At 52.7% G+C, this 25,622-nt stretch overlaps 1 protein-coding gene across 2 annotated transcripts in view; it reads left to right on the forward strand.

Moving 5' to 3' along the window:
* CRISPLD2 (cysteine rich secretory protein LCCL domain containing 2) overlaps positions 1 to 25,622 on the forward strand; it is a 63,491-nt gene that overhangs the window by 24,040 nt on the left and 13,829 nt on the right. For both annotated transcript variants that reach the window (XM_084905574.1, XM_084905575.1), the window contains exons 4-13: positions 1,435 to 1,567; positions 1,971 to 2,086; positions 6,397 to 6,497; positions 12,210 to 12,344; positions 14,138 to 14,198; positions 17,511 to 17,577; positions 18,047 to 18,177; positions 20,008 to 20,051; positions 21,276 to 21,348; positions 24,409 to 24,484. In XM_084905574.1, coding sequence (XP_084761700.1) covers positions 1,435 to 1,567; positions 1,971 to 2,086; positions 6,397 to 6,497; positions 12,210 to 12,344; positions 14,138 to 14,198; positions 17,511 to 17,577; positions 18,047 to 18,177; positions 20,008 to 20,051; positions 21,276 to 21,348; positions 24,409 to 24,484 — 937 coding nt within the window. The remainder of the gene's footprint in view (positions 1 to 1,434; positions 1,568 to 1,970; positions 2,087 to 6,396; positions 6,498 to 12,209; positions 12,345 to 14,137; positions 14,199 to 17,510; positions 17,578 to 18,046; positions 18,178 to 20,007; positions 20,052 to 21,275; positions 21,349 to 24,408; positions 24,485 to 25,622) is intronic.

Below are 25,622 nucleotides of genomic sequence, written 5' to 3' on the forward strand. Positions count from 1 at the left end.
TTTTACAGAGAGGAAGGGGGAGAAGATAGTTAGAAACATTGATGAGAGAGAAACATCGACCAGCTGCCTCCTGCACACCCCCTACTGGGGATGCGCCCACAACCAAGGTACATGCCCTTGACTGGAACCTGGGACCTTTCAATTGGCAGGCCGACGCTCTATCCACTGAGCCAAACTGGTTTCGGCTAGCCATCCCGTTCTTGTTGCTTGCTTGTGTGGTGGTTGGCTCCTTTGAATTACTTTGTTAGGACAGCTCTGAGGAGTGGGGTGGGTGGGCCGAGGACACCAAGGTCTCCCCTTCTGGTGAATGCTGCTACTAGCTTGCATTCCCAAATGGTTCCTTATTGGCAAGCTCCTGCGGCCCTGCCTGGCTGGGCTCTGGGGACAGACGGGTGGTGGGTGTCCCTTCGCTCTGCCGCTCGCCCGGTGGCCGTGTTCCTTCCCCGGCCGGCCGCCCCGGGAGCGCAGGCCGCTCCCCGGCCACGTCACTGACCACTGACCACTGCCGCGCGCTCTGGGCTCGGACGGTAATTGTTACAAGACCTCTAACTGCCCATCTCGCCGCAGCGCACTCAGGAATGGCCAGGCCCCGCGCCTCCTCTCTTTTATTGGAACCGCTTTGTTTACCCTCGCTGGCGACGGCGACCTGGGATTTGCATCCAGTTTATTTTCTTTCCTGAGAAAATAACCGGGGCCGGCCTGGCGGCTGGGGCCCAGCGAGGGGCCGTGGCCACCAATGATGATGACCCCGGGGCCCTCCTCATTGCGGCCGAGGAGGCTCAGGAAGAAATCCCAAACGGAAGTTTCCAGGAGGGTTTGTGCACTGGCTGCTCTGGATGCCGCAGGCTCTGGCCTGGAGGAGGTTCCCGCCTTGCATTGCGCCCCCAGGTCCCCCCAGGCAGCAGAGCAATGATGATCATCTGTTGGCGGGTGGTGGGGGCCATCTGCCTGGTCCCCGTAGCTAGCGCCTTCCCAGCTTCCAGACCCTCCCCAGCCATGGGGGGTGTCCCATCTGTGCATCACCAGTTTAACTATTTAGTCAATATTTTTTTCTGCATTGACTTTAAATGTCTTAAGTCAAGTTTTGTCTTAAGCAACATATAGGGTTCATGGACTGCATATATTTCCTGAAATGTACATGAAAATACATATATAATTATGAACATTAAAAAAAAGACTCGTCGGGGGCCAGGTAAATGTTTCCTGGACACTCGGGTGGCATATGGGCCACCGGAGGGATGCTCTGGGCATACCCAGGCAAGCCCCTTGCTGGTTTGGGTAACAGCATTTCTAACAGGCGCCGGGCAGGACTGGGGACTCTTGTCCCTGAAGGGGCCTCTCCTCCAGTCGACCCCCGGGTGGTGGTTGCCAGCTGCTGCCTCCGTTGTCGGGTGTGTGGTGGCCGGGACGTCACCAGCTGATCTGTCCCTGCAGGTACCGCTCTCCCGGGTTCCACGTGCAGTCCTGGTACGACGAGGTGAAGGACTACACCTACCCCTACCCCCATGAGTGCAACCCCTGGTGTCCAGAGAGGTGCTCGGGGGCCATGTGCACCCACTACACACAGGTAACCCTGGAGCGGTGGCCTGGACTCAGCCCACCGTCCCCAGTCGCTCACGGGGCCCTGCAGGGTTGTTGCTCAGTCGGAAATCCTCCATTGTCCTCGCCTTAACTTTTCCCTTCAATCTGATGCCATTCGGAGTGTAACCGGTGGGCTGCATGGCTCACAAGTACTGAGACCAAGCACTAGGAGTTTCTATGGCACTTTTACACGCTGGGGCATTTCCTGGTGTGTGGTTTGGTTTTCGGTGTTTGGTTTTGTTTATTTCAGATCTTCAGTGGGTTGGGGGAAATCTGGCCCTTCACCCCTTCACCACAGACCCTCTCACCAGCACCCTGTGGTCCAGGCCAGACTGTCACCCTGGTGTGCCTGGCCCCTGAGTTCTGACGCGGGGCTGTGGTCTTTTCAGATAGTGTGGGCCACCACCAACAGGGTCGGCTGCGCTGTGCACACCTGCCCGAGGATGAACGTCTGGGGAGACATGTGGGAGAATGCCGTCTACCTCGTCTGCAACTACTCTCCAAAGTAAGAGCAAGTCGGCACGGTCCTGGGGGTTGGGATGCTTTCGCCAGCTGCAGAGGACCCAGCTAAAACTGTCTTCAACAGGGGCATCTCCTCATTATTTCACAATAGAGGCTTGGTGCACAAACTCGTGCATGGGGGTGTGTGTCTAGCTGGCCTGCCCCAATTGGGGTCGAGGAGCCCGTGCCTTAGGCTCTACAGCGTGGGTCTTAGGCTCTACAGCAGCGATTCTCAACCTGTGGGTCGCAACCCACAGGTCAGAACTGCTAGCAGGGTCGCCTAAGACCATCAGAAAACACAGATATTTACATAAGATTCATAACAGTAGCAAAATTACAGCTATGAAATAGCAACAAAAATAATTTTATTGTTGGGGGGTCTCCACAACATGAGGAACTGTATTAAAGGGTTGCGGCATTAGAAAGGTTGAGAACGACTCGTCTAGAGGGTGGTGAATCTGGATTAGCTTAACAGATCAGCAGTGTCAACCAGGGCTCAGGCTCCTTTTGTCTCCTTGCTGTACTATCCTCTCCTCATGGACCCCTGGCTGCAAAGCACTGGGCATCACATCTTCCCAAGCAAGAAGGAAGGAGAATGGAGAAAAGACCTCTATCCTTAGGCCTTCCTCACCCCTGGCCCACTTTCTCCCTATGTCATCGGCTAGCACTACACCAATTGCAGACAACGGGAGGATCAGGTTGCTCCAATTGGCTTTGACCAATGGATTGCCCCATTGACTTTGTAAGCCTCCTCTGTGACTACTGTACAAATCAGAAGCAGGAATAGCTGTCGCCTGCAACCAGCGGGGTCTGCCACAGCGATATCCGTATTATTTTTTTCTCTCTGAAAACATGCAGCAGATAGCACTCTATGACACAGTATTCACGTTGGATGGAGTTTTGCATCTTTGTATTTCCCCCCTCTCAGAAGGGACCACATCCCATGATGTCAGAGCCCCACTTCTTCCTCACACGGCCGATGTCGTTAATCCCTTGACTCATTTCGCCTTCGTTGCTCATCAGGCAAATATGTGCTCGTTCTCGGGGAATTGCTCACCCAGCTCATGGCCTGCGGTTTGCACGCTGGCAGCCATCCTAGCACCATGCCCTGCACATTGCGGGCCTCGAGGTGTATTTGCTCAGTGACTGAATGAAATGGGAATGACTTCATTTATTTGGTTTGGGTCCGGAGCGGCCATGGGTGCGATGAAGGGCGAATTGCTGAGGTTGGGAGGAAAAGAGAACTCTCCATCAACTATCTGACTCTCCTGTGGTGGCCGTGTCTCGGCAGCCCACAGGGAGAAGGGGGATTATGTCATTGATGGGGAAGGACGCAGCCCATGGTAGAGCTATAAACTGGTCCATGGTGGTGGAATTCCTGGCAGAGTGGCAGGTGGGGAGGGAGGAATAATTTGATTTGACTGTTTATGTAAGGAATACACTAGAAGACCCGATCAAAATTCCAACTCTTTCCTTCTTTAGCTCCCACTCCTTTTTTTGAAAAAAGGAATAATTCAGGAGGGTAAAATACAGTAATCTTTAAAAAAAAATTTTTTTTAAATTAATTTCAGAGAGGAAAAGAAAAGGAGAGAGAGAAACATCAATGAGAGAGAATCATTGATCAGCTGCCTCCTCCATGCCCCACACTGGGGATCGAGCCCACAACCCGGGCCTGTGCCCTGACGAGGAATCAAACCATGACCTCCGGGTTCGTAGGTTAATGCTCAACCACTGAGCCATGCTGGCCGGGCTTAAAGACACGAATCTTAAGTAGGCAGCTTGGTAAATTTTCACACCTACATACATGTATTTGTCTGCTCGGGCACCCAGAAACTGGGCGCTTAAATAATAAACATTTATTTCTCACCGTTCTAGAGGCTGAAAGTCCCAGCTCAAGGTTCAGCAGGGCCAGTTTCTAGTGAGGACTGTTCCTGGCTTGAAAATGGCTTTTCCTTGTGTCCTCATGTGATATTTCCTGATGCACACACTGAGAAACAGAGGGATGGAAGGAGGGGAGGCGGGGGGGGGGGGAGAGAGAGAGAGAGAGAGAGAGAGAGAAAGAGAGAAAAAGACTTGTCAGTGTCTCTTATAAAGATACCATTCCCATCCAGGACCTTACCCTTATGACCACATTTAACCTTCATTACATCCTTAGAAGTCCCATCTCCACTTAGAGCCACCAGGGGGGTTAGGGTCTCAGCTTATGAATTTGTGGGAACACACAATTCAGTTCATACCCATGTAGCTACCGCCAGGTCACAACAGAGAATGTTTCCAGCACCCCAGGATGCCCCCTGACCTGAGTGGCCCCATTCTGACCTCTCTTTCCATCTGCCAGTCTGTCTCATACTCATGGACCTGACAGACAGGCCCTCATGCACCCACCACCCACCTCCCAGCACCACATCTGTGAGATTTGTCTGTGGTATCCTGTGTTCTCTGATTGCTGTGTGGTTTTCCACGGCTTCTCCTTCAGCGGGCAGAGTCCCTGGCCTTGCAGCGGGCAGAGGCTGAGAGGGTGGGCCGGGGGTAGTGTGTGGGCTCAGATCCTTCGGGCAGGGGTGGGGCGTGAAGGGTCTTGTACCTTCGTGACCTTGTGCATCGGACACTTACTTTGTGGGGCTGTGGGGAGAGTAAAGCAGTTGGTTGTCCAGGGACAGGGCGTTGGTGCAGAGCCTGGCGCCCAGTCAGCCTTCGTACACGCTCAGTCAGCCTCTGCACATGCTCACCCGAGCATTGTTCCTCCTGGACATCGGAAGTGTGGCTTGTCTTGAAGGAAATTCAGAACCCTCGATCGGCTGACATCTCGGCTGGGGAAGGGATGAGCCACATGGGGGTCCAGATAGTCTGAAGAAACTTACTGAGTCTAGCCCAGCAGCAGGCCAGGCTCTGGGCCCTCTCGGTCTGCCTGGCAGCGGGCTGCTCGGGAGAGTCCTTCCAAAGGCCGGGAGTCCCCAGCCAGCCTCGCTGTCCCCAGCAGAGGAGGCCAGCCGAGCGGGGTCTGAGCGTGGTGAGGACACCACCACTCGCCCCTGGGGTGTGTGGGGGTTGAAGCGATGAGCGTGTTAGAACAGCCCCCGCCCTCCGTCCCCAGCCTGATGCCCACACGGCCCTGGGTGATGCCATCCGCTATTTTGAGCTGCCAGAGGTTAAACAGAGAGCGTGTTTTTGCAGTTTGTCTCCCGGTCAACACCCGAAGGGCCCTCCCTGGCCTCCCTGGAAAGCGGTCAGAAACATCACCTGGACACGCTGTTGGGTCGGGAAGTGCTCAGAGCGTGTGGCCTTCACCCTGAGCCGGGCCGGGTCTGAGGTGTCCATACAGTCACTCACCTGTCACTCCCCCACCCCCCATTACAGAGCAGATGGGCTCAGGGCTGGGGAAAGTGGGGGTCACCCAGCTGGCAGGGTTGGGGTCCAACCTAGAGCATCTTCTCTTCACCACTCAGCTGGAGGACACGGGGGCCCAGCCTGGCCAGCAGCAGGCCCGAGTCCCTTTCCTGGGAGAAGGAACAGATGACTGGGCGGCCACTTAGGAGGTTTCTAGAATAAATCACAGAGACCGGTCCCCGGTCAGTCACAGCTCTGACCTGTGTTGCTGAAGACTTAGATGTTATGAGAAGGATTTGGAGATTCCACTCACCACCTGCTCCCTGGGCCCCGAGAACTCTCACCGAGTGGCCTCCAGACTGGGGTGGTCCTCCTGCCCCAGGAACGTCCGAGGGAGATGGACGGGGCCCGGGCCGCTCAGAGGAACCTTAGTCTCAGCCCTGAGAGCAGACAGCCTGGGTCCCATCTCGCTGTGTGACCTCAGCCAAGTCGCTGAGCCCCTCTGAGCCTCAGTTCCCTCCTGTGCCAAAGGGTTGAATTCCAGCATGTCCTCCTGGGGCGTTGGAAGTTTGGGGTGACCTGGGTTGGGTGTGTGGTCTGAACACCAGGTACTCCATGAACACACTGACGTTTACTCATTTGAAAACGTTTGCAAAGAGGGATCTGGCAGCTTCCCAGGACGAACTGGGGCTGGGTCGGGGCGGACAGTGCTCAGAGTCGAGTGAGGGGAGCACCAGCCATACGTGTGGGGTCGGTGGGTGTTGGCACACACACTCAGGTCAGAGAGGGGACAGGTGTCTCTCAGCTGGGGTTCCTCTACAGTTCTTTAGACTCTGCGCTCAGAGGGGTCCCGGCAGCTCCTCGTTCCCATTTCATGGCATCCACCGTCCTCCTCCCCCACTGTGTTCGGCCCCGAGTGGGGCCAGGAAAGGGGTGACCCGGGCCCTGGAGGGGCAGCCCCTCCTGACTGTTTCTGTCTGTCCTCAGGGGGAACTGGATTGGAGAGGCCCCGTACAAAACCGGCCGGCCCTGCTCCGAGTGCCCGCCCAGCTACGGAGGCGGCTGCAAGAACAACTTGTGTTACCGAGGTAGGAAATGACTTCAAAACCGTGAGTCACAGAGCAGCCCGTGCAGAGCACAGACCCCGGGACGCGAACAATGGAGCCCACGGTGCCCCCTCCCCAGCCCTGCTGCAGCCGCCCTCAGCACCCCCCTCCCCCCTCCCTTCCCTCCTCGTGCACAAGAGGACTCGGGGTTCAGTCCCCGGTTCCCTGGGGACCCATGGCTTCCCTGGATGTCCCCCTTCCCCTCGCCCCCATGAGCACCCCACGGCCAGACTCCAAGCTGGACTTGGACCGCAGCATCCCCTCAGACAGGTCCCTGCCCTTGTGTGTTGGTGCTTATAGCTCCACATGAAACAGACAACAGACCAGGAATTAAAAGCAAACAGCTAGACGGTGATGTTCCTTCGAGCTCCAGGCTAGGCAGGGCTGTCCCTCCAGGGTGTCCTTCCCGTCCTTGGCCCACACCTATCGCCCCCCACCTTGTGCATCCTCCGTGGGACTTGTCATAAACATCTGCGTTTCCCTCCCAGGCAAACCCGGGCTCTCCGAGGCTGTGCAGCTTCCAGCCCCTCCCCCACTGGTTGGTTGTCGCCACTCAGAATGTTCCCACTCACTCTGCTCCTGTAAACAATGCACACTTTTCGTGCCTAAAGCGTTGCTCACAGTTTGGAATATTTCCTCAGGCCCCGTCCCAGGAGAGGCATAGCTAGGCCAAAGGGCATTCCCGTGTTTTTACGGTTAAGATGAGTTTTTTTTTCATGTGGTTCCATGCACAGGGCTTGGCAGGGGGGCTGGGCACCCAGGCGAGAGCCACCCCCTGTGCCAGGCCCTCCCCGACAGAGGGGTCGTGGGGTCAGTTCCATGGGCTCTGGGGTGAACACACTGGTGGTTAGCGGGGGGACGCAGACCCTCTCAGGGGCCCAGGCCCTGCTCCCCACTGATTCTGCCCATTGGGGGTGGAGGAGGGGGCAGGAGAAGCAACGGACCAGGCTTGAGGCTGGCGCTCCAACCAGGCGCTCACTCTACCCATCAGCCAGCGGCTGTGATAACAGCATCTCCCTCAATACATCCCAGGCACAAGTGAGGATTCGTGCATTTGGCATAAATGTACTGAGCACCTGCTGTGTGCCAGGACGCTGCTGGGTGGTATCCATGGGGATCGCTATGGCAACCAGACAGTCATGGCCCATCCCTCATGAAACTGAGGCCCAGTGGGGGCGTGGCCACGGGGAGTGATTCTCATCTCCCAGGGGAAGTAACTGTTTGCCGGGAGCTTCGAGCAGGAACATGGCTGTTGTCTAAGAGGTCAGGGAGGGCTTCCCCCAGCAGGTGCCCTTAAGGAGGAAGATGTAGCCTGGCAGTGAGAGACGTGAAAGGCGTTCCCGGCAGGGGGAACTGCATGTGCGAAGGCCTAGAGACATGAGGCTCATGGTCTTGAGCTCACTTTGTATACAGTGTAAGTTGGTGGTCTAGTTTCGCTTTTTTGCACTTATCTGTCCAATTTTCCCAACACCATGTATTGAAGAGACTATCTTTATCTCATTGTATGTTCTTGCCTCTTTTGTCAAATATTGATTGACCTTAAAGGTGTGGGGTTATTTCTGGGCTCTCTATCCTGTCCCATTGATCTACCCGTAAGCATTCGTTACATGGAATTTCTGCTGCTTCCCGTGTCCTCTCAGGCCACCCTCTTCTCTGTCTCCACACGCCCGTCTTTGGTGCACTGTTCCCTGAGGCGCCCCCTCCAGTCCCTGGATTTGTGAGCCAGGCATGGGTTTTAGGGGCTGGCGCACCTGCTCCGAGAATGTCAACCCCGCCTCATTCCAGGGCTGGGACTCTGAGTCCCAGTCTTTCTGTCTGAAAAGAGGGCTTATGGTGTCAACCCCTGGAAGACTAGGAGGAGAAGGCCGAGGTCAACAGTCAGGCATGTCAGGTCCCATCTCCATGGTGCTATTCAGGCGGGCCCTGGGACTGTGCTTATCATTATCAAAACAAACAAACAAGGAATTAAAAACAAACAGCTAGACTGTGATGCTGGTTTACACACCAAACGAAGCCTCGGGGGTTGAGTCTCCATCGGATTTGGGGGTTGTAAGGAAGGATGCCCTTCGGGGTTCCCCTGAGTCCTGCACTGTGAGGGGCGCGGTGTGTGTGTGGCCCACAGCTGTCGGGGTTCCGGGGAGCATGGTCGTGTTTACCGTCGCAGGCTGTGTGGACTCAGGCTGTGTGGGCTCAGGCTGTGGTTGTGTGGGCTCAGGCTGGGGGACTCAGGCTGGGGGACTCAGGCTGTGTGGACTCAGGTGCCACGTACCTTCTTGGAGCCTCCGTTTTCCCATCTGTAACAGTGACAGTACAGTTCTGTGAAATTTCAGTCAAAGCAGAGAGTTGCTATTTGCATTTGCTGAGTGGCCTTCCCAAAGATGAAGGCTTTGGACCTTTACAGCATGCACCCCGCCCCCCTCGGATGCCTGTGGACTAGAGTTGCCTCCTGTTCTCCCGCAATTAAAGTAATGAGGAGGATGTGAGTGCAACAACCTGCACATAGTCAGTGCTTTATAAACACAGGTGGTTAGCTCCTTGAAGAAGTGGGAGGTCTGACTGTACTGATACCTGTCCGGTGACCTTCATCCCCTGGTGAGGAATATTGGTCCTCTCCCAGCCTGGGGGTCTCATCCATCTCTGGGACCTGACAGATGCCTCCTCCTCCTTAGAAACACAGCTCTGGTGTCACACCTCCTCCAGGGAGCCTTCCCTGACTACACAGTCTGGCAGTGCACCTGCCTTCCTGCTCTGATTGCAGCCAGACTCTCCCTGAACCTTGACCACCTGTAGTTATGACTGCTGGTTCACTCCGGTGCCTCCAGGGGCCTGGAGCGGGTGTGTTCTTCATGTCATCTCAATTCAATTCCCGCATCCCCAAGAGAGCCAACTTCTAAGAACAAATATGGACAAAGCTACCTTAGATGCTTTTTTACCCACCCAATGAAGCCTCTTTATTTTTGGTGGAGAAGATCCAGCTCACCCGGCAGGTGTGCCAGTTTTCCTAGCTAACCACGCAGCACGTCTCCTGTGAAGTGACTGACTAATTGCGCCTGCCCAGCAGGGCCTGGCCCGAAATGGAGATGGAGCAGGGATAAGGACAGACCTTAGAGAGGTTTATGCCTGTTGGCCATGCCAGGTGTGTTGGTGATAAAGTGTGGGCTTCGGGGAAAGGCAGTGTGACTCTCAGTTCTGTGAGCCTGGGCAGGTCCATCAGCCTCTCTGAGCCCCGGTTTCTCTGTCTGTGAAGTGAGCTCATCCCGTCTGTCAAGGCAGGGAGGGGATGATGAGAGGGCATACTGGGAAAGGTCCGCACTCAGAAACACTAGCTGTGAGCCCTGTTATCACTTATAGACCGCGGTGGGAATCTGCAGAATGATGTAAGCAACGCTATGTGCCCCGAGACCCCGGGCCCCGGGATGGACAGTGCGCACAGTAACCTGGCCGTGAACCCGGGCATGGAATTTCCCCAGGCCTGCGCGGGTCCACATGGGGGATCTTAATTGGGATGTGCTCAAATAGAGCTGGTCTTCTGGGCAGGCGTTCCACTTTTCATGTGTGTGTCTGAGGGCGAGGACTGTCTGCCCATTTTCTTAAATAGTGAGCCCTCAAACGCTTTAGACTGCCTTACCAAACTATATTCAGCCGAATAAAGCCACGATTATGTGGTATAAAAACCCTAAAGGCCAGTGGAAGAAAACCTGGTTATTCCAGAGACAGCTCTGGCTTTCAGTGAAGGGCAAACCTGAGTAGCTACATTGACGGGAAGGCAGACCAGAGACGGTTGATCGTGCCAAATGGCGTTGCAAACCTGGTGTCTTCATAAAGATTTCAACGAACAGCTCTTGGCTACAAATGACACTTTCACAATTCCCTTCCTAAATGTTCTGAAATTTCACTGGGAATATATTTTATTCCAAAGGAATTTAAAGACAGATTTTTTTTTTTTTCTGGGGAGGAGGGGGGTGTTAATTATCTTTCATTCAGCAAATTTTGTTGAGCAACTATTATGTGCTGGAGCTGGGTATCCAGAGAGCCGTGACACAGGCTAGCTGCAGGCCTCAGGGAGCTCCCGGCGGGTAGGAAAGCAGGTGGTGGTGAAATCACAGCTGTGAGCTGGCTCCCTCGAGCTGCCTGGATGTTCCCCTGAGGGAACGGACTTGGGGGTCATGATCACAGTTCACCTCCCAGCTTAAATCCTGTCCATTCTCTCGGGACTAGGGCCGCCTGGGGGGGAGGTTAAACAAAAGGAAATTGGCAATGAAACAGAAGCAAGGAATTCCAGCCCGGAAAGGCATGGGGGAACCACTCCTCTGCCCTCCATTCGGTGTTTGTCCTGTACAGACACAAAACACGGTCTGTCCCTTGGAGAGGAGAGGCCATTGCCCTAAAGGAGAATGGGTAACGAGGTGGAGGGATTGATGGGACTTGGATGGCATTAATCCAGTGACACAAAGAGGTCTGCGAGGGTGCTTCATTCTTCTCCTCGAAGCCCTTCCTACCCACACACATTTCTGTCGATTCTTTCATTGAGGGAGAGCAGGAGGCAAGCTGGTCCACAGACATCCAGGGGGACAGGGGCGCATGCTGTGACGGTGCCACGGTCCCCCAGCAGAGATGTTTGAGAAAGCCATTCAGGCAAATGCAAATAGCAAGTCTCTGCTTGCTTTGGCTGAAATGGACAATTTGATATTTACAGGTTCTGGCCAGCAGTGAATAGTTGTCTTAAATATATATATAATTGATTTTTTTACAGAGAGGAAGGGAAAGGGATAGAGAGTTAGAAACATCGATGAGAGAGAAACATCAATCAGCTGCCTCCTGCACACTCTCTACTGGGGATATGCCCGAAACCAGGGTACATGCCCTTGACCAGAATCGAACCTGGGACCCTTCAGTCCGCAGGCCAACCCTCTATTCACTGAGCCAAACTGGTTAGGGCTGAATAGTTGTCTTTTGTGACGAAGACTAGAAGATACATAAACTGATGTTTATAAGAAATGTGATCTGTTTGGTTAATCAAAGTGCCTTAAAATATGGTTGTCACCATCATTGTGGAGAAATAATAATGTTTGGGTGGGAAAAGACTGGGACCCAATGAACTCACTTTTTTAAAAAACTAGAGTCGGTCTCTCTGGCTCACTCTACATGATGGGTCCAATGTCAGGGGGTGGTGATGTCTCCGTGCAGGAAAGGGCGAGAAGGGAGCAGAGACGGGAGCAGGATGTGCTAGAGAGGAGGGGCAGCGGGCCCACGGCCTTTGACCTGAGTCTTTATAAACCTTCATGGGTGTATAAACGAGGAAGGCCCCTCTCCCAGTGAAAACTGAGGGGAGGCAGCTCTAGTTTGGGGTCAGAGGATATGTACTTCCTTGGGCAAATGACGGTGCAGGAGGAGGAAGGACAAGAAACCATGACGATAACCCAGGTGTGGAGCTGGGCCTCTCTCCCTGCTCAGCCCAGCGGCTCCCGGGGCCAGAGCAGACACAGCGAGCAGCCCCTTCCACCTCCCTCGCTGGTGGAATTCCACCTGGCCAGGCCTGTTCTGAAATGTAAATTCCTCTTTGCCACTGAAATGATTCTTTGTCAATCTAAACCTCAAACAAGTTTAGGTTCCAAGTGGCTTTTTTTTTTTTTTTGCAAAGTGCATTTTTGTTGAATCTCGTCATTTTCCCCCCCCTCCATCTTTGCTATGAAGAAGGAACTTACGTCCCCAAACCTGAAACAGACGAGATGAACGAGGTGGAGACGGCTCCCGTGACCGAAGGGAAACACGACTGGGTTCAGCCGAGGGTGATCAGACCCAAGAAAACGTCCGCCGTGAGCTACATGAGTGAGTCAGGCTCCCGCTCTTCCCCCTCGAACCCCCTCGGAAGGGGGCCGCTTTCTTCGGGGCGGGTGGGGAGGGGAGCTGGTGGGCTGAGAGGGCTCCAAGTCCACACACAGCAGGAGCAGGGTGGCCTGCAGCTTGCAAAAGTATAACTCTCAGGTGTTCCTGAAAACGGTATTTTTAAGCCATTTATAGGAGCTGTTCCTGGGTGACAGTTCCCCCAGGCAGGTGACTTGAGGTGAGACCTTATCCTTTCAAAGGGACCCCAGGCTGAAACTGAGCACAGAGCGTGCAAGGTGGAGGTCAGCGCCCGTGAGCCCAGCCCTTCTTCTCCACAGACCAGCTCTGGGGCTTGGGTATCATTTGACTCTTGGAAACTCAATCTGCTCACCCATAAAATGGGGCCATGATACGGGGTGCTGTTTGCAGTCCTGCGGGCCCTGGGGTCAGCGGGGATCTCCCTGGATCATCCAGTTGCCTCAGACAGCCCCTTGGGCGGGAATTAGATGTTTTCCCTGGACTTCCGGAAGTCCCAGAGTGCTCCCACGCTCACCTCTGTTGCCCTTCCCCCTCCCCTGCGCCCTTCCCCCTCCTCTGGTTCTCAGCACCCCTCCCCTCATAGGGCTCTTCTCCTTGCGTGGCTCTCTGGCTCTCTGCCAGGCCAGAGCTCAGTGCTCCTCCGGTTCCCCTGACACTGCCTTGGGCGCCTTTCCTGGAGGTGGGGCTCAGAGGGCACTTCCTTACAGACCGAGCAGCAGGCGTGGGCAGTCGTCCTGCGGCCTGGCTCTCTCTGGTTCTCCCCTAGAGTGGAAAGAGCATAAACTGGGCTCGCCCTGCCAGGGGCCCACCTGTGCCCATCTTGCTCAGAAACAATCCCCACATCTTCAACTTCTCTCTCCCCCGCCCCCCACAGTCACCCTATCCTCTTGGCTTCCAGGGCCTTTTCCCAGACCCGTTGCCCGTTCAGCCGTCCTTAGTGTCTTCGACCAGGAAATAGGCTGACGCTCTTTTCTGTCCAGCTGTTTGAAACGGTTCCATCGGTTCTTTTAATAATGCAAAACCATCATATGTCTTTTTTGTCCAACTACCACTCTACTCCGAACTTTCTACATAAAACAGTGGTTTTCAACCTTCCTAATGCCAGGACCCTTTAATGCAGTTCCTCATGTTGTGGTGACCCCCAACCATAAAATAATTTTTGTTGCTACTTCATAACTGTAATTTTGCTACTGTTATGAATCGTAATGTAAATATCTGTGTTTTCTGATGGTCTTAGGCCACCCCTGTGAAAGGGTCATTCAACCCCCAATGGGGTCTCAACCAGCAGGTTGAGAACCGCTACTGTAAAACAAACTAAAAGGAAAGCTTGGCAAAGGCTGCGGGGGAGACGACACAGGTGGGAATGCCTGGTCTCCACTTCCAGGCTGACTAAGGCTCATTCTCCAGAGCCCGAGGGTCCACGGGGCACTTAGTGTGTGCCAGGCTCCCTCCACGGTCACAGGTACATTCTCACTTGATGCCACCGGCACAGTACCCGCTGCACGTTCACCCGTTATTCACTCGCAGAGATTGAGCCTCCGAGAGGGGAAGTAGCATGGCCGAGGTCAAATGGCTGCCCCAAATCGGCGAACCTGGGATTCGAACCTCATCCCTGAAGCTGGAAGCCATTGACAATGCTCCTGCTCTGGAACGGCCTGGATCCCAGAAAGCTCCTCAGAGTGGGGGGTGGGGTCTTCTAACTCGGTCTCATCCCCTTGATTCCTGCAGTGACGACTGTTTCTGCATTTCTCTCCTAGCCCAAGTGGTCAGGTGCGACACCAAGATGAAGGACAAGTGCAAAGGATCCACGTGCAACAGGTGAGGCCTGGCGGGACCCTCTGTCCCTGTCCCCTGCAGCCCCTCGGAGCGCCTGCCGCGGGCTGCGGGCCACATCCGGGTCAGCCAGCGGGCTGCCACCCACCCAAGCTGGGGAGAAACGCACACAAAAATGGCATTCTCTACTTTTAGCAATAACGGTGTGCTCCCAGGGCTGAGGGGGGAGGTCACTCAGCCTGCTTTGTGTCATCCATTCAGCTCCTTCTGAATGCCAACCTTTGTTAAGATAAGAGTGTGGCACACAGAGGTGACCCATGTCTGTCAGCCTCGACCAGCGTTCCTCAGCCTTGGCACTGCTGACATGTAGGGCCAGATCCTGCTCTGTGGTGGGGGCCTATGCAGTGAAGGAGGCTGAACAGCACCCCTAGCCTCCGCCCTAGCTGTGATCCCAAAAAGGTCTCCAGAAATTGCCAACATCCCCCGAGGACAAGATCACCCCTACTTGACAAGCTTGGACCTAGACGGTTGGCCCAAGCTCTGGGTCTCCTCCCGCCTGGACATACATTCCAGTTGTGTTTCCTCCCCAGTCAGGCGGATGTGTTCAAAGGAAAGATGCTTGGCCTTATTGCCTCAAAAGGAATTTGCAAGCTGCAGAAATGCTAGGCTTGTACGTGGCTGATGTGTGTGCTACAGACATGACAATCTTGACCAACGTTGTTGTGCAGTTGGGAACGCCATCACACCTCTCTGTGTGCAGGGAGTCGCACGGAGGCCCAGAGTTCTGTGCACGGAGGACCACGGCTGGGGTGGCTTTAGGATGTGTGGGCCACGGATCCCGCTGCAGAATCTGAGTAAGCTGCTTCCTGAGGGCCCCACTAGGGGAAGAGCTGCCAGTGCGGCCCCGGGGAGCGGAATGAGGTCATCTGGCAGATGGAGTCATCGAGTACCGTCCACTGGGATGTTGAAGGACGTCTGCCAAGAAGAAGGAGTTTGGTTTTGGCAGTGCCGCTGGGCTGCACTTTCTGGCAGCGAACGGCCAACAGGTGCAGCGGCCTCAGGCAGAGCCTCAGGTTCACGGTGGGAAAACCACATCCTTGGTTGAGGGGTCTTTACTCAGCTTCCTAAGGACGCCTGCACTCATTCATCTGAAGCTGAATCGCATCATGTAATGCACATGCCGAGAAGAGAAGGCCGCGGTCCTGTTGATACCGTAGGGACCGGGACTTGGGTGCGCTAGTGCCTGGCTCAGCCTCTGGCAGGCGTGTCAGGAAGTAGGCTTTGAGCAACCCAGGATGAGGCCGTTCCAGAGGCTCAGACCTCGTCCCTGGAGCAGCGGCTAGCAGGCCAGCAAGTACTGCAGAAGCCAACCGTCCACGTGTTGGTGAGGCGAGTGAGATGTGGCAATGGTGGTGGCTCAACTGTCCCCTGCAGTGCCGGGGACATTTGCACATCTCGTGTGTGCTGGGCGAATCAGAGAAAGCACCCAGCGTTTGCGAGGGCCACCCACATCGCAAAGTTGTGGCTCTAGGACAGTGGTCGGCAAACTCATTGGTCCACAGAGCCAAATATCAACAGTATAATGATTGAGATTTCTTTTGAGAGCCACATTTTATTTTTTTTTTGAGAGCCAGATTTTTTAAATGTAAACTTCTAATGCCACTTCTTCAAAATAGAATCGCCCAGACCATGGTTTTTGTGGAAGAGCCACATTCAAGGGGCCAAAGAACCGCATGTGGCTCTCGAGCCACAGTTTGCCGACCACGGGGCTAGGCTGTTAGGAACGCTCTTGACGGTCCCATTGTGACGATGGACTTTCTGTCCCGCAAGCTCATGATGACAGCATCATGCCCGCGTGCTCAATGGGGGAATAATGGAAAGGTATAAAAAATATCCCTTGTGAGGTTGCATCGGAAGAGTCCCAGACGGGAGCCTCCCCAGGCAGGGAGCAGGCAAGGTCCGTCCACACCACGACTCTCTGAGACCTCCAGTCAAGAAGCATAGCTCACCCCACCTGTGCACACAGTGTCCCCGTGTCCCTGTATCCCTGTGTCTGGCGGAGAAGCCCTCCCGCCATCTGGCACATCCTGTTTCTGGACCTGGTGCTTTTATAAAAATAATATTTACTGGGCTTAGTTTCTGACTTTGAAAAGTATTCTTGTTCGCGATAAGTAACTCAGGAGAACAACCACAATAACAAAGTATAAAAAAAAAAAAAAAAGTGTCCAGATCTCCCAGGATCAGTAGCAATTTGACGTAGTTCCCGCCTTCTCCCAGGCACTGACTCGCTCATGCTGCTGAGGTGAGCTCGTGTGTTATTCTCACGTGAGTGTCCAAAGTCAGTACATTCTCCAAGGGGCTCCCACTTAAAAATGTTTGGCCGCTCCTTTGACACCTACTGGCTTATTTCCAGTTTTCTGCAATTGTGAACAGTGGGGATCACACAGGAGTCTGGCTCTCTGACTTTTCCCTTGGGAGATACACTGAAAGGGAAATTCAAGAATCGCCAGATTGATTTATACTTTTTCATGAACGTGAACACCATCACTGAGTTTTATTCTAGTAAAAAACCCTTGCCATTTAACACCTGGAAAATGGCACTTCCTTTCAATGTGCACTTCTCTGATGACTGATGTTTGGAGATTTTTATTTTTATTTTTTACTTCTTTAGTGTTTGGATGCCACTTGTCTTTCTTCTATGAATTGTCCAGTCAGTGGTCGGCAAACTCATTAGTCAACAGAGCCAAATATCAACAGTACAACGATTGAAATTTCTTTGGAGAGCCAAATTTTTTTAAACTTAAACTTCTTCTAACGCCACTTCTTCAAAATAGACTCACCCAGGCCGTGCTATTTTGTGAAAGAGCCACCCTCAAGGGTCCAAAGAGCTACATGTAACTCACAAGCCTCAGTTTGCCGACCACGGGTCTAGTCTAAGGTGACCAGATGTCCTGCTTTTGGCGGGACAGTCCCGATTTTTAACAATCGGAAAGATTCTTTCCAAAAATTGGGACTTTTTTAAAACGCCGCGGGACACGGGACAAATTATTAAAAATCGGGACTGTCCTGTCAAAAGTGGGACGTCTGGTCACCTTAGTCTAGTCACATCTCTGCCTTAAACACAAATGTTAATTAAGCACCTGAAAGCAGTCGTTAGGAAGGTCAAACTGAATCTGTAATTGTGTTCATGTGACTACACACTTCGGCTTGGGGGACCTGGGACTTGCCAGAAACAGTGAGTTCTCCGTCATTGAGGCTTTTCGGCGTGTGCCGAGAGAGCTGCTGAAGAAAACAAGGTAATTGCACTGCGATGCGGAGGCGTGCTCACCTGTGGAATCACGTGCTTTCTCCCACCAGGTACCAGTGCCCAGCAGGCTGCCTGAGCAACAAGGCCAAGGTCTTCGGAACTCTCTTTTATGAAAGTGTAAGTGGGGCCCGTGTTTCTTTAAATGGCTTCTGTCGTGTGCTTTTAAAGGAGGTGGGTGGTTTCAGGGGAAAAGGTTTCCCTTCCCTGCCTTCATCCAACCTTCGTTTGCCGAGATGCTCTGTGAGTGTTTGAGCTCACAAATGGTGCAGGCGCTTTGGGGCCCTGGGACTGGCCCTCGTGAAGACCTGTCTCCGTCTCCATGTAGACTGGGCATTACTGTGCGTCACTGCTTGGGGGTGGGGGGAAAGGGCTGCCTGTCGCTGTTCTTACTGTGCCAAGCCCCTCAGGTGGGTTTTTAAAGATAAGCAGCCCAGGGACAGAGACGCACGTGTTCTGGAGAGAGGCAGGCGTCGGAGGTGGGGGGAGCTTTGGCCCGACGTTTGGCTTCCTGTGGGTTGCAGACAAACATCTTGGGGAGGGCTGGCCAGGACCACTTCCGGTGCACTCATGGTCTTCCCCTCCCCAGGCGTCCAGCATATGCCGGGCTGCCATCCACTACGGGATCCTGGACAACAAAGGAGGCCTGGTGGACATCACCAGGAACGGGCGGGTCCCCTTTTTCGTCAAGTCTGAGAGGAATGGCATGGAGTCTCTGAGGTGACTATTCTGTGAGCAGGGTTCCTTACAGCGTTTTCTGGTTTAAAAGTATTGTTAACACATTGAAAGTACTGAACAAACGGAGATGGCCTTAATCTATGATTTAGAACGTGCCCCATGGGCAGTTCAGCATGTTTTATTCCAGTGCTATGAGCCCTCCCTCCCTCTCTCCCTCTCTCGTTTGGTTGGGTTTCAGCTCCTTGTCCCCAGGAACCATTCAGACACTTTATCTCTAAATAAAGTGTCTGAGTTTATAGGCTAATTTTGGATTAGCACTTTTTCTTCCTAAGAATGAGGCTTTTCATTTTTTAAACATGCTTACTTTTTTTTTTTTTTTTTCAAGGTAATGTTTTTCACATAAGGTATGTGGCAGGCTGATGGGCCAGACAGTCCTTGGCTATTCTGACTTTTCGGGGCTTGGGGAGGAGGCCATGTGTTGACCTCTCTATAGAATAAGAGGCTAGACCAGTGGTCGGCAAACTCATTAGTCAACAGAGCCAAATATCAACAGTTCAATGATTGAAATTTCTTTTGAGAGCCCAATTTTTTAAACTTAAACTTCTTCTAATGCCACCTTTTCAAAATAGACTTGCCCAGGCCATGGTATTTTGTGGAAGAGCCACACTCAAGGGGCCAAAGAGCCACATGTTTGCCGACCACTGGTCTAGAGTGACCTGGGACCATAGAGCCCAATAGAGGTCGTGGGGTCAAACAGACTTGGCCCTGCTTCTTCCCTGTACAGCCTGTGGGCGGTTTCTTCATCTCCTCTGGGTGGCCGCACCCTCATTTGTAAATGAGGACCGTGGTAGGACCCGGGCTGACACCCACTAATGTGATGGCAGGGCCTAGCCCGGCGTCTGTGACAAGGAAGCAGTGAGCAAATGCTCCGTGATTGTTCTGAGGCAGCGTGCCCCGTGCAAACTGTGAGGCCACCCTGGGCATTTCAAAAACAATAGGCGTCATTCCCGCTGTCAAAGGTCCGGTTCTTCAAGGGGTGTCCAAGCACCCCCTCTCCACCTTAGCTAAGGACCTAGGGCTATGTAAACAAAAAAAGAACCAGGGATTGTGAGCCACAGCCAAGGAGGTGCTCACAGAGATGCCAGTTGGGCGACCTCCTGAGGAGGCTCAGTGCAGGCTGTGGGCGTGGCCAAGATGGAGCAGTGGGCGTGGCCAGGTTCACGTCCTGGGTTGCCTGGGACGCTTGTCCTAGAGCCACCGCTAGTCCCGTTCAATGCCCAGCTTTGCACCTAGAACGGGCTCTTCACATTTCAGAATTCAGGGAATGTGCGAACATCAACATAAAGCAAATTACAGTTTTATTTTTTACTAACTTCTCATTGCAATGTGGCATTTCCTCCCATTATGAATGTTGGTCCCAAACCAGACTAGGTGAGCAGGGCTGGCAACCCTCCCACTGGTGGAAATGGACTTGCTGTAGACATCTCGAAAGAGTCTCTGCGTCCTTACGCTGAAATGACAGTAGTGTGAGGACCCACCTATAAACTGGTCTTGATGAATTCATAACAATGTGTGCCTATTACTCTAATGCTAACTTGTTTGAATAGTTAGATAATGATATTAATAAGAACTGGTTTTCTTTTAGTCTTTTCAATTTATCATGCATTTTAAAACTGTCACTACCAGGGCTCCTTGCCCCAAAGAAGTTGATGAGCTGCACCCAGAAAGTTCCTTTAGATCTTGCCCTAGGTGATTAGGGCCTTCAGGCTGGTGGGCGATAAGCAGGGAAATGAAACGTTGAAGCTGTAAATAAATGCGGGAGCAAGTGTACCAGCCGTTCTGTTTGCATTTACCGGATGCTTCCTTTTATAGCAAATACAAGGCGTCCAGCTCGTTCACGGTGTCAAAAGTAAAAGGTAAGCTGGTGGCCTCTTTTTACGTGACCATAATACATGGGTTCTGTTGGGTTTCCCTAGAATTGCCATTCCCCCTTAGTTGTTGATTGAATGTCTATCGTGCCTGCTATTAATGCTGTTCTCAGGAACTTGTTCCTGAGGAGGCAGACTCTCTAATTTCTAAATATATCTGAACTTGGCATTGGCCCTAGACAGCTAAATCAGAAGCACAGGCGTGGCATTCTGGCTGAACGTCACAGAAATACCAACACCTGGGCCTAGAGTAGCTAATAGGTTGCAGAGGGAGTGTCAGTTTCTATTGATTGATAGTGGCTACCTGCTAGGACCTAGAGCATTGTGTTGAGATGGATGCTGGGGCCTCCTTCTGGGCTCAGCAGAAAACAGAGCTTGATAGGTTAGTAATGTCTGCCATGGACAAGAGCGGGAAACGTGGGGTATGTTTGTTTGGTTGGGTGGGATGCATCCATGGGAGAGCATGCTTTTTAGTCACGACCTCCTTCAGACCCAATCCTGCCTGTGGCTGTTTATGGAAATAAGGTTTTATTGGCACACAGCCATGCCCATTCATTTATGCATTGTCCATGTGGTTTATTTGCACATAGATCATAGGGCCCACCAAGCTGGAAATATTTACTTTCTGGTCTTTTAAGCAAGAGTTTACCCAGCTCTGGACTAGATGGGGTCATGCTGTCAGACACAGCAGGTGGTCAGCATTAGAACCACTTTCTTACATCTGTTGTTTACACATGTGACTTTGCAGAAGAGAGTCGCTGCCCTCCTTCGAAACAGCTCTAGGCCAGAAATTGGAAACCTGGGTTCTCAGCCATGTTTCCTGCAAGGTCTCAGCTTTTCTGAGCCTGAGTTTCCTCTTGTAATTACAATAATACCTGCCATGGGGGCCCAACATGATGAAATAGGGGAAAGGTTTCAAAATCGAAAAGCAGTCTGCAAACGAGACATGTAGTAGGTCCACGAAGAAGCTGTTGTGGGCGGCAGCATCCCTGACCAGTAAACACATTCAGACATGCGTTTGTCTCATCCCGTGGGTGGTCTCGGGTGGAGTGCCAGGGGCACTGGGGCTTGACACCTGTTATCCCCCAGCTCTATTGGAGGGCTCAGTGGACCCCTAGCACCCAGGTGTCTAGCAGTCACTTTCAAAGGCGGGTAATGCGAGGCCCAGGCTTCCTTGTGACCTGACCCTCTCCTGCTGGCTCCTGTTCACAGTGCAAGACGTGGACTGCTACACCACCGTCGCTCAGCTCTGCCCATATGAGAAGCCAGGGACCCACTGCCCACGGTGAGTCCCGCTGGCATCTGGCTTTGCAAACACGGGGAGTGAGAGAAGGTGCCGTGCTGGGCGGGAGGTCATGTCCTGGCAGCAGAGTGCAGTGGCGACCGGATGTGGCCCTTGAATGCGTGTGCCCAGGAAAGCAGTCCATTCGTGTTCAAAGCCAAGGGCCTGCTCAGCCTTCTCTGGGACCGCTGGTTCTCACCCCCGGATGTACATTGGAACAGTCTGAGGGATACCCTACCCGGCGACCCTACCTTGACCACTGAGAGCTAGGTCTCCAGGAGTGGCCGGCTGGGGACCAGCCTCGTTAGACGCTCCTGGCTGAGCCCAGTGGGCAGCTGGTCCCAGACCCAGTTAAGGGAACTTAGCTGAGAAATGGCTCTGTCCACATGCTGCTCCTCCCCTCCCTGGTCGGAGTGCGTGCACATGTAGAAATGACTTCATTTGCCACACGGCTCCTCCTAAGCCCCTCTGGTAGACCTGGAGATTGGTCGCTGTGGGCTCTTTGATGAGTCTAGAACCCTGCAAATGGGCTGCTTGTCCTATTTCACTCAGCTCGTTGGTTCTTCTGCCGGAGCCTCAATTTAGAAGCAGCTTATGAAAGCCCGGTTTTGGGGGTGTAATTTGCATACAATAAAACTCTCCCATTGTAAGTTTACAACTGGACGTTTTGATAAATGCACGGTCGTGCAGCCATGGCCACTCAAGACAGGAAGTTCCCTGTGGTCAGGCCCTCTCCCTCCGCTCCCTCTCCCCACATCCCCACAAACCACCATCTACTTTCTGTCCCTGGTTTTGCCTTTTGTGAGATTTCATGTAAGTGGGGCACCACAGCACGCAGACCTTGTGTCAGATCCCCTCTCTCTGCATGCTCCCGAAAGCCATTCGTGTTGTTGAGCATGTCCGGTTTATTCCTCCACATCGCCGATGAGGCTCCATTCTGCAGATGTGTGCAGTGTGTTTAAGGACTAGGTTTACATGCATCTTCCAAACTTTCATTGGCTGGTTTTGGAGGAGGATGCATCATAACATAAAGAGGGTCCTAGCATTTGTGTCTGAAGTGCCCAAGTGCCCAATACGTCACATGCTGGTGACGTATCCTGGCCTGGAAGCTTGTGGGTTCCCCCAGGGAAAGGCTGACCTTAAAACTGGTCGGTGGAATCTCCTGAGGTGTGAGCAGAGTCCAGTCCACGGAGGGAGCAGGCGAGGGACAGAAGGCTAGAGAATGGACAGGGGGTCCTGACTCCTCCTCTTTGCTACTCGCCTCCCTCTGGAGGCTCTCTCACAGGCTCCCACCAACACCACCACCACCATCACCTCCACCATCATCACCATCACCATAACCATCACCACCACCATCACCATAACCATCACCACCACCATCACCATCACCGTCACCATCACCATCACCATCACCACTACCACCACATTCAGCATTACCAGCATCACCACCACCATCACCATCAGCAGCACCACCACCACCACCATCACTATCACTACCACCACTTCACCATTACCACCACCTCCACCACCACCACCACCATCACCATCACCATCATCACCACCACCACTACCACCATCACCAACACTACCCCACCACCACCACTACTATTATATTCACAATCACCATCACCATCACTACCACTACCACCATCACCACCACCATCACCACCATCATCACCACTACCATCACCATCACCATCACCACCATCATCACCACTACCATCACCATCACCATCATCATCACCACCATCATCACCATTACCATCACCACCACCCTACCATCACATTCACCACCACCACCACCACCACCACCATTCTGACTCTCCCCCACCAAATGATCAAGTGGAGATAACTATTCAATGACCACTTCTCAAAGCCTCTTAGATTTCCCCAAATATTAAAGACAAGCTGAAGGAAATGATCTCAACCAAATAGAACACAAAAAGAAACACTTGACGTAGTACATGTATACAAAACGTAGGCTTTGACCTGCCACTCCAGAAGATCTAGGAAAGAACGTTCTTATCTAAATTCTGCTTTCTCTTTCTAAATCCCTCACACACACCCTCTTTCTCTCTGCCACCCCTGTGCCATCTCAGGTCCTCCCTGCTGCCTGGCTGCCTTCCCTCCCGCGATCCTGCTGTCCTGGGGCCAGGTGGCTTCCGGGCCACATTTGGATTTCTCCTCCCTGGGCCCCAGCTGAGGTGCACGGTTCCAGATCAGGACAAAAGGCCTTTTCTTAAGTGAAGTTTCTGCCTTTTGCTGGGCCCACCCATCCCCATTCCAGGCAGCTCCTCATCCCCCGTGCTGAGGGCAGGGATGTGGCCGCTGACAGAGCGGTGACCTCACGCCTTCCGCCTCAGGTTATCGGCGCCCCCTCCCTGGAATAGTCTGTGACTCACTGAGGTGAGGGCCCTCCACCCTTTCCTCCCCCACACAGGGAAGTGACCTTTAAAAAGCCTATTGATTACAATCTCCATAATGTGCCCACAGTCTGAACTGGCCCACACCCAGGAATGGGAGGGACCACTTTTACAGTTCCCCCTCACCCCCCTGCCAGGTTGATTCCCTCTCACCTTGTTGCTTGTGAGTGTCTTTTTGTATGGGGTTTTAAATCCTGGATGAACCTTTTAAGAAGGGGAAACATATCTTTACCACTGCCTGAGGGGAGGATTATATTTTTTTTTCTTTTTCTTCTTTTTAACCCTCATCTGAGGATATGTTTATTGATGAGAGAGAGAGAGAGAGAGAGAGATAAATGTGAGAGAGAAACATCAATTGGTTGCCTCCTGTACACACCCCAAAACCTAGGTATATGTCCTGACCAGGGATTGAACCCACAACCTTTTGGTGTATAGGATGATGCTCCAATCAACGGACCCACCCAGCCAGGGCTTTTTTTTTTTTTTTTTTTTTTTTTTTTTTAAAGAATAAACAGTCTGATCGTTTCCTTCCATCTAAGAACTTTCATCTTGAAATTCAAAGAAAGAGGGCCAGCTGCTTCTCAAGAAGTGTTGTTTCCCGCTGACCATGACCATCACACAAGCGCTTCTTGTTTTCCAGAGTTCGTTGTCCGGCGTACTGCAAAGACGAGCCATCCTACTGGGCTCCTGTGTTTGGCACCAACATCTATGCAGACGTGAGTATGCTGGCATTCAGTGACCACCTCTCAAAGCCTATTAAACCCTCCGAAACCACATTCCAAGGTCTGGATTCCAGAAACCCCAGGTCTCATTCCTGGGCCTCCCGCTAAATTTAGAGCAGTCATTTCTGCAACCAGCGCCCTCGTTTCCCACTTGCAGGGCTATTTGTCCGGCTGCTGCCTCTGGACCCATCTGAATGCAGACGCAGGGGTGCCTCACCACCCGCACATGCTTTCGTAGTTTGCTAAATCGAACCCTGCCTTCCCCGTGGATACACATCTTTAACCCAAAAGCTTTCATGTGTCACATACTTCACTTCCCAGGCACTCAGAGACCCTTCCGGCTCTCCTGATGCGTTTCGAGACACGAGTGCACTCTGCTCACTTAGGCTGGGTATTCCCCGAGCGATGAGCACACAGAGGAAAATGCAAATCACACGGATTTCCTTCTCGTCAATACCCACTGGTTATACTGGAGCCTGTTCTTCCATATTTCCCTCCTCACGTTACCAAGGAAGCTTCAGCCTGATTTTCCTTCAGTAAATCCTCCAGCTGCCCACGGTTTAGGGACACGGTGACCCGACAGATGGGAGGATGGCCGAGGCTCTGCCAAGCCGTTTACCTCACTGTGACACAAGCCAGCTCAGGCTTTCTAGCCCAGGGAATCTTCCAGATCTGGATTTCCGTGATTAGATTAGCACCACTCATCCCCAGCCAGCGTTTCCACTCCCCTGCTTCTCGTCTTCCTCTCTGTGGTGCTCGCTCACACACCGTCGCCGTCGTTGCCTTCATCGGTCTCTGTTTGCTCTGGGTCCCTGCGAGTGTGAGGACACGGAGTTCTGCGAGGTCAGAGCAGCCTAATGGCGAACGCTTTCCTGTCTTTTTTTCTTTCCTCCTTAGATGAGTCATTGTTTTTCCTCAAAAACTGCCTAGCCAACACTGAGTTCTAAAAGTTTAAAAAAGGAGTAAAATTACACACACACACACACACACACACACACACATTATTATACTAAATGTCCGAACCAAAGTCTGCTATTAGAAGACAGAGACTTTGATTTTTAAATGATTCCAAGTGATTCCAGCGAAATACACAGAAGCAAATAATACATACTTCTATCCTATAAAGTAGAAT

The sequence above is a fragment of the Pipistrellus hanaki genome, assembly GCF_964339955.1.
Source record: "Pipistrellus hanaki genome assembly, chromosome: 15".
Classification (NCBI taxonomy): Eukaryota; Metazoa; Chordata; class Mammalia; order Chiroptera; family Vespertilionidae; genus Pipistrellus; species Pipistrellus hanaki.